Here is a 13,076-nt window from a genome sequence, read left to right on the forward strand (position 1 = left end):
GTACGCCGGATCCTCGAGCTTAACTTTCACATTAAACTTTTTCCGCAGGAGAAGAGTCCTTTTCAAGTCGAGGATGGTCATCGTCCGGCGATCGTTCGTGTTCACGTCTTTGTAGGACTCGCAGTAAAAAGTGTCGCCGTCCTCGACAATTTGATCGATCACCGCCTCGTTCCAGCAGCGAGATTTGTGAATCGCGGTCGTTGCGAAAGCTGCGATCGCTATAGCGCCACCCTGTTATTAGAGCTGCGAAATGAGAAACTGCAAAGCAACGTTTAACAATATTTAAAAAAATAAGGTAAATATTGAGTATAAATAACGTCGCCCCTCCCCCCTCGATTCCTTTAAAATTTTCAAATTTTGTGTATTTTGTGAATCGTAAAAAAGATTCTAAGAAGGAAATATCGTCGCTCATGTTCCGTTTGTTTATGATTAGATAAAGCAGAGAATACTCTGTATTTATGCTTTCTACTATTCTCTGCTTTAACAAAGATTATAATTTTAAAAAATATGTAATTGAATGAAGTTGTAAATAACATATGATCTAATAGTAAGAAGCGAAATATATATCCATAAATATAAATTATTATTTCTTTACTTATCGACATCGTGATATTTTAAGTATTAATTATAATGGGCGATAATTTTCCTTCTCTAAATTTCTTTTACTACCCAAAATATATATAGAATTTGAAAATTTCAAAGGAGGGGGGGAGCTGTTATACTCAATATTTAACAAAAATAATTGTTTTACATTAAACTGTTAATGTAATTATTGCTTTGGTATGAAAAGACGTTAAGAAAAGTATTTCTTAAATAAAGTTCATTATTGGCTCATGGGTCAGTTGTGATTACCTGATAACCTCTGGATAACGGTGAGAAATGCGGCATGTTCAAGTGAATCAGACCGGAACGAACTCCGTATTTAACGCATGAGGGTAACTCCGCTGTAATTTTAGTAAGGGAATAAGTATCGTTCGGTAAATCGAGCATATTGTTCAAATTCCGATATTCTTCCTCCAGATCCTCATCGAACTCGTCGCTGCTCGGCGTATTATCTTTGTCAATTTCCATATCTCTCGTAACATCTCCGACAGTAGCGATAGTCTCGGCCGAGACTATCTCATTGCGTTTAGCAAGCTGCCTTATTTTCATCTTTAATGATCTTGCTTTCTCTTTCTTCAAATCGGATGCTGTCCCCTTGTTACGATCCATGTTTTTGTCTTATATATTTCTACTTTTAATAAAAGTATTATTAGTTAAACGTATAATATATGTTTGCATTATGATTTAGTAAAGTTTTAAATATTTATTAAGAGAGTTAACCTAATTATAGTAAATGACATAAGCAACATACAAGATTACGCTTAACAGCTTATTGTGTTTACGTTTTCTTATACCTGACATGTAAATTTCGGCTATTAATGAGTGACTGCAGGCTGGGCAAAGTACACGATTAGATTTAAATTTCAAGTTATTAATTGCATGTTGAATTAAACTAAATGAAATTATCAGCAGATTAAGTCGATATCGAAAAATATTGCGATCAGAATGTTAATATACATTGTTACGTTTTTAACATTTGACATTTGACGCAATAAATTATTTGTATGTATGTACATTGACAGTACTTTAAACTAGAAAAGCATAAAAATGTCTTAGACTTTAATCAATCGTTAAAATCAAACAGTAATAGAGGTATGCAACAATAGATTCTATTACGAAATGCATGGAATTTATCAGAAAGATAACTTGTCGAAGGTTCGACGAACCTTCGTTACGATAAAACTCTATTTAAGTACTACATATCGAAATTAAATTATATACAATATTATTTAAAGAGCATAATGATAGCACCGATAGCACTATTGTAATTGTAATTAATGTAAGATGAATTTGCTTTGTCATAATGTGTCTATCAGTCATGTTTATATTTTACTTTCGGTTAGGTCTTGACTTGTGATTATCGTGCTTTCGAGAAGGACTCAAATTCTTACTGTTTCGCACGTGACAGCTGATCACGCGTCTCCTTGCAATAACTTCTAGGCGTGTTGTCATGTGATTGGGTCACGTAATATTTGGCAAGGGAGAGATCGGCTGTCGAAGGCCTGCTAGTGATCAGAGTTCAAAAAACAGCGAAAAGAAAGAGGTCAACCGCGCTAGCTTTCCCCAAAACATCGTTTTTAGCATAAATATTTCGCGTATATTTGATCTCGAATAAAATTAAGGTCAAAGATACAAAGAAAAAAGACGTTTTTTAAAAACTAAACTCGTTTATTCTACATTAATTACGTAAGTAATTTGCCAGATAGCTTTTGGTATTAATAAATGCTATATATCAATTTATGTATTGATAATATTTGATAATAAATAAGTTTCTTGAGAAATAAGTTTAAAATTCTATGAGTTATCTCCTTTTAATTATTTTGATTAACAGTTTTAATTAAATATTATTGATTAAAAAGTAAATGCTGTTACATATTTAATTTTGGCATTTTGTACAGAGATAAGCATCGATTTGCTTTATAAATATTCAAAACAAAAGTTTTCGAATCCGAATTTATATATACGATCTAATAGATAAAATGTCACGTTACACTTTTGTAATATTTTACAAATTTATACAAATTTGTTTAGTAATATAATTAAATTATGGAAGAAAGAAAAAAATCATGAAAGCAAAAAGAAAGAGACGTAAAGAAAAAACTACTATTAATTTTAGAAAAATTGAGATGGAGAATACCAGTAACGATAATAAAAGCAAGAAACGCGATCAAACAAATAAAAGCTTTTTAGGAAACAGTGCCCGCGATTATAAAAAGCAAAAGAGCCGTGAAACTCAACGCTTACAATCATTAAAAAAGACTTCACCGGTCGATATATTATTAAAGAAAATTCAACCTTCATTATCTGAGAGAGAATGGATTATTAATCAACGTCGACGTAACGTCTCTTCCATCACGTCTGCCAAAGGTGAGCTTTGTCTGTACTAATTCTTTTGGCTTTCTAATTTAATACCTTTATGTAGGAGCAACTTCTTTTATGCATGTTAACATTAGATAAGGGAAAAGAAAGAAGAGATATTTCGAAGAGCAAAATAAAGAAATCAATTGAAGTGAGTGGTATTAATAAGAGCGAAGATAAACAAAAATTGACGCAAGAAGTTGATAGAAATATCGGAAAAGAAAGGAAAACGTAAACAGGATAAAATGTTGTGCGAGAAAAGGATGAAAGGAAACATTCGTCACTCAAGATATAAAGAAAAGAATTGATAAAATATATTTACAATTAATGGGTAGATTTTGAAATCTTATTCTTTTGATACTAATTTAATATAAAATAAATGTTACTATTGCATTGGAGGAAATAATTTTGTAATTACTAGAAGAAATAGAACAATTTATAAATTAAATAAGTGTATAATAAATATATTAATAAAATAAAATAGTTTTTATAAATAATGTTAATAAATAGTTTTTATAAATATTGAATTATTTTGACACTGAAAATAAAATTGCTATAATATATATAAGCCTTGAAATTAATAAACTGTAGCAACTATTTGATATCCTTTTTATCTAAACATTAGTAAAGGAAACTTACGTGATTTTTTTTCTTAATTAATTTTAAGAAATGTGTTGTGTACAAATTAATTTATCATGGAAAGTTATGTTAAAATGTTTCGTTTGAAACCAGTATATACCTATTTTCTGCGAAATACATTCTCGTTGTTAAACCTGATTACGAGAATGTTTCGCGTTTCTCTCGTGGACACAGGATGAGCACATTGATTGCGAGAGTGTATCCTGCGTTTGATATTTCATATATGATGAAATCGCAATATCGTAAAGCAATTATAATTAAGTAATATTTTCCTCGACGGACTTATTCACTGAATTTATAAGACAATTACACAGCATTTTAGTTGCGAGTCTTTTCCTTTATGCGACTTTTGTGCATTCTTCGATATTCGTTTCTTACCTCGGAATTAAGTTTACGAAATTCCAAAATACACAAATTAATAGACTCTTTATGTTAATAAACTGAATAACATTACAATAAGCATTAAATTTACACATATTTCTTCACAGCTAGCTATACACGTGGCATTAATTTAAAACTGCTCACGTTCCAATATAATAAATATCTGTAATTAACGTGCAATAAAAGATTTTTTTAAATAATATCAACTAATTTTAAAACATAACAAGAGGAAAATTAATTATCTCAATACAGGATTATTAGGATTACAGAATTGTAACTGTATCTCTTTCTGGTTCTATACGAATTTTAAAAATATATATAATTTTATTAATAAATTTAATCAATAATAAACATAAAAGTACTTTAACATCTTATTAATTTATTTTATATTAATAAATGTATATAACAAAAATAATATATTTAAAAAGAGAGGAAAAAAAGAGAAACAAGAAGGGAAGAAAAAAATATAAGTAATAAAATTATCGTTGTTTATTACTACATATATATTTTTTAATTCTTAAGATGTTTTTGTCAACTATTAATTAATTACGATGCAGAAATGTACAAAAATAAATTTTTATCAAAATGACTGAGAGGCATGTACTAATTAGTCGAATCTGCACCCTCCCAAGTTAACACGCTCTCGAGTTAACACGTTCTGTATACATCGCTTGTAATGTGCATGGTATTAAACTTGATAAAACTGTAACAATAATCAGACGCGTGACCTATGTTCTCGTCTGATAAGAGGGTTAACACGATATTAGGAAGAATTGCAGAACATCCTCATAAATTTCAAAGCAGCGCGATAGAATTTGTAGTTAGATTAATTATACCGATGCTAATTAATTAATTTATGTATTGCTTGTAAGAGGATTTTATGTATCTTTTAGACGATATAGCGGCTTGGTATAAAATATATCGTCCACCTATTTGTCACTAATGATTCTATCCGTGAAAAATAATTAGTACAGTATTATATTAAGAACAGATTGTTAATTTATCATTTAATTTATAATTAATAACATTAATTATAAAGTATTAATAAAAATAAATAGTCTAAAAATTTATTTATAAAAATATTCTGGATTTAAACATATTATTCAGATTCTGGCTGCTAAGAAGATTAGAAAATAGAATGCTGAAAAGATAATAAAAATGGGAATTTTCGGTTTTAGAGCGTACCTACTGACTTTCATACATCTTCTACATAGAGCTATACTTGAAATAGTGACTAATGTCATAGAAATAAAATGTATAATTCTTTGCAAGCACGTTGAAAAATTGTAGATCAGGTTGAACTTTATAAGGATATGGAAGAAATGTACCGGAACATTTCCGTTATACATTTTTAACCCCCGTCCGGTACATCGGCGATCATCGATAAACAGCAGGATAGCAATTTCTCCCACGGATTCATAACAAATAATAGGTCACTTGAGTCGATCTTGGTCTTTATCTAGCGGCTTGAGTGGTGTTATCACCCGAAGATTTTGTTGGAACGGCTGTGAATAAGGATCGGGAGCTGCGGCCTGCACTCAGTGGACGAACAGACGTTGTTGGAGACGTTGGCCGTCAAGAATTGCGTTCTACGTTCACTTGTCGCAAATATTCTGCGATTCAACTGTGTATAGTGTGTGCATCCGCAAATTCTCAGAATGCTGATGTATATTAGAATAATTATCCGTGAGTAAAATGCGACTTGTATGATAATAGTAATAAAATTGAATGAAATTAAAACTTTTTTTTGCTCACAATTAACGCCTTCTTTAATTCAATAAAAATAACGCCTGTGTAAATATCAAATGCGACATCTAATAGCTTATTCTCCCAATTGAGGAGTTTAATAATTATTTTTAATAATTTTATATAAGTCTTTTTATATCAATACAATAACTAAGTGGAATATATGATATACAATCAAATTAAGGAAAACCGCCGTTAAGCGATAAGATTGGAGCTTGGTTGCCTAATAATATTATTAGAGTGAATTTTACGTGCAATGCTTTGCCTTAGCAAACTATGAAGAATTGTACGTAAAGTTTACTCTAATATTATAACATTATTGGATAACCAAGATCCAATCCTGATTGTTTAATGGAGTTTTTTTTATTATTATTTTTATTATTGTTTTGATTTCTTTCCAAAAACAGAATCTAAGAAAAGATAGACTGCATTTCATAAATTCTACTGTGCAATACGTCCCACTTAGAAAACTTTATGTGTAAAATTAATATTTTGTATAAGATTTATTTAGCAATGTAAGAATTAACAGATAGATTTATTAAATGCAAATAGACTGTTAAGTACCTAGCCCGTTAGAAAGCAAAAAAGGAATAAGAAAAATTTAAATTTTTCTAATACCTACATTTTATTGTACAATTTATGTACGTTATCAATTATATGACACTTTAATAACTCTCCTAGCTTACTTACCTAGAATATTTGAATATTATCTGCTTTCCCGCTACAATTAGACCGTAACCAACTGGAAACAAATTTTGTTTCTATTTATTTTAAATCATTGCTTATGCATGATCGTTCTTGCTTAACATGTATGATTCGAACAAGTTCGTTTAGGCGATGATTAAGTAGCAATATTTGCCGCTCACTGATATTTTGATTTCAATGTAGAAAATAACGGAATCGTATTTAATAAAATATATCATGCAATATAGCTAGATATAATTGGTCAGATTTTCATTATTACTGTTGTTTTATAATCTATTATTTCTATTTATTAAGAGAACATTCCGTTAGCGTAACGTTTGTATGAGAAAGAAAATATATAGTAGGTATAATATATATATTACCTGTAATTTTAAAATTTTATTTTATTTTATTTATAATTTTTTATTTTATGCAAAATTTGATATAAGTATTATAACATTTAACTTAAATAGATAAAAATAAACTATTTTTTTTAAGTATTTTACAAGAAAAATTAAATAATAAATTATTTTTATAGCCGATACTGTCAACTGCAAACAATGAAAAGAAATAAGTACAAAACAATAAAATCAACAAAAATTAATTTATTCAGTTAATCAAAACGTATTAAGAAATATATATGATAAATTCGGTAAACTCGACAAAGAATTGAAATCAAAATGTTACTATTAAATTATAAACAATCTATGTATCTAAATTTATGCAAAATTGAAATTTTTCCTTGAACGTGTCTTTAGATACTTTTGTGGCTTTTTATATTGTTTGGGCCAGATGCGCTTAAAAACCCATCAAAGGAACAAGTTTCGAAATCTGCAAAATCATCTTTCAGGTATAATCTCAATGGAGATGAGGAGGGTTGTAGAAGTAGTCAGACAATGGTACCAAGAAGAAGCCTGGTATGTAAGAAAAGGAATAAAGAAGATCACGGAGGACACGGCGGATCTGCCACCGGTTTTATTACCGACGCGGCCAAAACGTAATTTTAATATAAGATCAATACTTGTAAAATGTATTGTGGGTTGTTCCTGGTTACTCACTGGTGATGGCCTTAACTCATACATTTTACTTAAAAATATTGGCTGCGTTTCGCAGAAAATGACTGCTTTGCAACGCAGCCATTATTGACGCGCAGCGCTCGTTTGAACTTATAGGTACGTAATTCATCATTATTATTTTTTGAACCGATAAATCGTTTGTGATAAAAAAAATCGCGAGAACTTCTCTCGCGAAATTGCTTGTATTTTTTCTCGTTATTGATGAACCACGTATATATCTTCAAAAACAATTATTATCCTTATTGCACAAACTTATAAATTACTATAAGTCATTATATATTATATTATTATTATCTTTATATATTTTATAATTTATATCATAATATAATAAATATATTATAATATTATAATTTATGTTATAATATTATATATTAATATGAAAGACTATATACAAAGCTGATTTTATAATACAAGAAGCGAATGCTTCTCACAGCTTCTGAAAGAGAATTGACGTAATTAATATATTTTACATAATAATTCTAAGTATTATTGATATACGACATTCTAAAATATAATGTTTGAGTTAATTTTTTATTAATTTTTAAGTAACTTATCTTCATCAGAAACTATAGCTGTCCAATTTCTCAAATAATATCTAGATTTTTTATTATTTTTTTTGTTTTATATATGTAAATTGCAATTAGGTATTTTACAAATGACATACTTAATGAATTGCTCGTTTTTGTTTCCGTATAAAATCAGATAAAAACATTTTTTTTAAATTAATGCTGTCAAATTATGACAAATGTACTATAATTATCGTATCTTAATCACACACAAACAGTCGAGCTAAACAGATTTTCCACAGACCAAAGCCAGATAACGCGCATGTTCCGTATAATTATAGCATAATTATTATAGAAAAATGATACTTCTCGCGTTCCTCGATTATAGAGGAAGCAGAAATTATGAGTGGAAAAATTGCACAATCCTAACAATATCGTGGAAATTCTTTTGTGATATTTACGTCAAAGGAAATATTTGATTCGAGTAGTATGTAATGTTTATAGTTCATATAGTACAAATTTAAACAAACAAAAAACATTCATACATTGTTAATAATATTACTTTTCTCTGTAGTTTTTGTAATGCTTAATCTTTAAAGGATATTTTTTTAGAAATATGAAAGTTGCAATAAGAAAATTAAACTATCTTCGAAAATTCTCGCATAAACTTGATATTATTTTTAATAATTGTCCAAGAAATTTTTATGTAGCATATAGGTAACATTTACATAAATTGTCTGAACAAATTTACTGGGTCTTAATTATTACGAGTTTAATAATTTTCTAGTTTGGAATCGAATAATCAGATAACTCAAAAAATATGTTTGCATATTTTGTAATTAATATAAAACTAGAATTCCGTCAGTTTTTATGCAAAACAATTATGTAAATATATAAGAGTTTCTTCTGCAATGAAGAAATATTAAACATATTTAAATAATTTCTATAGAATCTTCTTGAGAAGTCTTCGCAGTAAATTTAAATTTTTTTTATTTATTTTAGCACAAATTAAATTAAATTATATTGTCACACTTTAGCGTGTGCCGTATACGAATAATAATGTGAATCTCGTGACTTTGTGGAATCGTATCTTTTGATCGTTTCACAGATGATTACACGAAAAATGAATCAAACGTGGATACGAAGAGTCATAACGTGGAAAAGTATCTCACATTTCCTACGTCATAGCAATTAATCACGCGTCTGTGGTTTCCTTCATAATCCGGTATTTGAATATAAGATCAACACGCGGATTATTGGAAGAGAATTAATAAGCGGTTATTATGTAGAATTCCATATGCACAAAGTGTTTCATAAAACAAGATCGTTTTTTCCTTCATTTGCGTCAAAAGTGCGCCATTATTATATAATGCATAAGATGAATCTTAACGATGCGCCGCGATCCCCGCGATGCGATAACTTTGTGTTTGCGAGCGCACTGAAATTTAAAATTTCATTAAAACCTGTTGTAACGAATAACAACACATGCTGCATTTTTTCAGCGTGTTGCAATTACAGAAAAATAGATGGTTAATTATGTATCTTAAAATAGATACGAATGTACTTTCCATATCGCTCTGACATAAACATGTCGATTCCGACATAAACACACAGAAAAAATTCGAAATCTGGTTTTGAAAGAATTCTCATTAATTATGATGGACCAAGCGTGTGATTCAAAATGAATCACGTGAGAACCATAAATTAACCAGAGACTCTCAACTGTTTAAAAAATTGTTTTCTTAACGAATGACTTTCTCATTTGTTGTTCATACGTTATGATAACTACTATCAAATATTGCAACACGATTTATCCGCATACATTTTTCTCCGTAAAAATGATTGAATCCGACTGACGCAAAGTCGACTGACAGAATGTCAAAATATTTATTGATAAATATTATCCAATAAGATTTAGAATTTATAGATAATGCTTCCTATATATTAACACTAAGATGTATAAATTAATGCACATTCTTTGTTTTAAACATTCTGCATTATAAATTCTAAGTAGCTCTACTAAAAAATAAATTACAAGTTCTGAATAGTCGTTCTAAAGAACGACATAAAATTATCCTGTGCAACCTACAAAAAAGCAGTAAAGACCTCTGTTTTCACAATACTAAAAGCAACATCTGCAACATGTCACTTATTGCGAGCTGATAATGGCTAATTAATCTTAATTGTAAAATCTTTCAAAACCAATACGTTTTCTAATCAAGCATTGACGCCACAGAGGCATTTACCCTTTTTCAGCTCGTTCTTTTTCGCATAATAAATGAGAATACGAAATCATGCATTCTTCAACCTTCTCTTCTTATGTTGTTTTGCTCGATTTCGAACATCGTGACCCCTCTGCAATATATCTGTGTGCGACAGATATATGGCATCTACAATTTAACACTGATGACCGAGCAGTTATAGAAGGGTTCTCATGTGCAAAATACTCTCGGTGGGTTGCCATTATCTTCTTAGAAATAATTCTTCAACTTTACAACTATGCATATAGATTTCTAAAGTTCTGACAGTTTTAGAATATAAAAAAAGATAGGGAAAAAAGGAAGATATAAAAATAACGATTTTGTTTTATCTAATCAAGGTATATTGTATAAGGAAATGGAAAAGTATAGCGCAGACGAATGAATCAATATCAATTTAGTTATTCTATTATTTCCCACAATTTTAATGATCGCTCAATAATTGCTAGAGAATTGCTGAAGTAATTATACATATACCATTCAACTATTATTTTGCTAAAAAAAATCCTAATTAGACTGATAAACATTGCTGAATACACGTTATCGAATGATTATTTTCAAGTTACGCGCGATAAATAGTACAGTATTGTATGTAAAGTAAGATAACGGAAAGATGTTTATCTGCCGAAAAAACTATTGACAACTGTAAATTTTTTTTATCCTTGAGACAAAATTAAATGGATTAGCATTCCCGATGCATAATTCAAGCCGAACAGGAATGTCACAATGGTCGTTAAACTTCCGCAAGCTATCGTCTTCAGTCGCGTCATACTTGCGCGTCATAATTATTCATACACATAGGCGGTTTCTTTTTTTGGCCCGCCGTCACGATCGTTCGCCTGTTTCGCGTCGAAATCGGAGATGAAATGCAAAAATTCCAATGCGACACCACATACGAAATATTAATGTCTGCGAATAGACTTCGTGGGCTATATTACCGATGCTAATTTAAAATCGCAAGATCGGAAAGTCCCAATAACCGCAGAATATATCAATATCAAATTATATGTTAACCTTTAATATAATATCAAAATCTTTCATGAAATATTTATAAATTGTCTATACATAGAACTTTGCGCAACGCCATTCCATTTAATTGTTTGATAAATTAAAAACAAATTAACAAAGACAAAGAATTAGATAATTTAGAAAAATAAAGATTTCTGAATATTAAAAAGTGCAAAAAGATGCCTCGAAACTTTGTCTTTTACTCAATTTTACATGGATCTTATTTTAATAGATTTTATATTTATTTAATATATCACAGAAATTAAGCTTTTAAATTTTAATGACAAATTAAAATTAATTGAGTTTACATCAATAGAATATATATTCCGTTTTCCATTTTAAAAAATCTTCAAATTCTTAGCTTAGAACTATTACCTTCATACGTATTACTTAATGTGTATTCAATTTGCTCACTTGATATGTACTAAACTTGACAATCGCTTTTATTGTCAAGGAAAAGAAAAAACATTATAGATCACGTAGAGCATTTATGACATTGCATGTGATAGATATCTTTTGCCATTAATTACGTTTTATCGTATTCGTGACACTAGGTCATATAGACATATCATAAGATATCTCGTACAATTAAGATACTTGTTCGAGTGTGAGATCGTAACACGCAATTTTTACGCATCATATATTCTTCAATTAGCTATCACAGTTACGGTTTCTTTTATGATTGTTTAAAACACTTTGATACAAAAGAATATGCAGTAACTTATCAAAATATGTAACCGGTTTCTTTAATAATGTAACAATTCACTTCTTATCTAAAAAAAAATAGATTTTACCGGAAAATATATTTAGAGGAGTTACATTAAAATGCTATGAAATCAATGAATAATTACCTATGAATAATATATACTTATGAATAACCATACTTATGAATAATTCCAATAAAATTTAATTTTAATTTTTTGCCAAATTTTGAAACAAAAAAATATATATGGATATATTGCGATATAAATTGCTTCGACAATTGGCTTTTATCACAGGCAATCTTTCGTATATTGTGAGAGAAAATTGGTCTTGACAAACGCAGACTGCGTAATAAATACATGAATATCTGAACCAACTTAATGCGTAATAATGTGACGTAAGAGGCGAAATAGCGTGATCTTGCAATGTCTACGCGTCCTTTTAAAATCGTCTGCCAGCGTCGTGAATGCGAATTAACGCGTGCGCGTCAACGCGGACGGAAACGTGATCGAAACACGTGCGTATATGATAGACCACCCGTATGATAGCAACAGTTATCACTAGTCAGCCATGATAGCGCATAAATAAATGGTGAACGGGGGCAGATTGATAATTTACATAAACTACAAATACCGGAGAAATTAGAAAAAAAACAACTGACGTTATCGACGATTTATTAAGTTGCTGTAAAAAATGTTTGAGGAAGTCGATCCGATTTTTGTGCCGATTATCGCGAACTTGACTCTTCAGACGCGCGAGATTCGAAGCAAACATCTCTTTTCGCTCTCTCAGTAACTACCTACTTTATTCGAGAAATACTCTTGCACACTTGTTTGCGTCAAAGCGCATTTTAAATCCTTCGAACTTTTATGACGATTGGTGATACGTCAATCAAAATAGTGCCGAACCAGAACTATCGATATAAAGTTTTATAAGAATCTTACGCCTAATTTAATTAAGAACAATGATAGTGCAATAAGACGGATGCGCAAAACGATACGGTGATAAGCGCAGCGTTTACTTAATTACGATAAGTCGATTTACGAGTCTGACCTTAACACTGATTACAACCATAAATCTTGATTTTTATGTATTGATTTATGCGTTTATTTCTC

The 13,076-nt window shown here is 29.7% G+C and overlaps 1 protein-coding gene across 1 annotated transcript in view; it reads left to right on the plus strand.

Annotated features, from left to right (window-relative positions):
- The first annotated feature begins 5,481 nt into the window (after window positions 1–5,481).
- LOC139811001 (scavenger receptor class B member 1) overlaps window positions 5,482–13,076 on the plus strand; it is a 37,448-nt gene continuing 29,853 nt past the window's right edge. Inside the window, exons 1-2 of the mRNA XM_071774991.1 lie at window positions 5,482–5,667; window positions 7,262–7,408. Of these exons, the coding sequence (XP_071631092.1) occupies window positions 5,640–5,667; window positions 7,262–7,408 (175 nt within the window). The 5' untranslated portion in view covers window positions 5,482–5,639. The remainder of the gene's footprint in view (window positions 5,668–7,261; window positions 7,409–13,076) is intronic.

The sequence above is a fragment of the Temnothorax longispinosus genome, chromosome 4 (genome assembly GCF_030848805.1).
Source record: "Temnothorax longispinosus isolate EJ_2023e chromosome 4, Tlon_JGU_v1, whole genome shotgun sequence".
In the NCBI taxonomy this organism is placed as follows: Eukaryota; Metazoa; Arthropoda; class Insecta; order Hymenoptera; family Formicidae; genus Temnothorax; species Temnothorax longispinosus.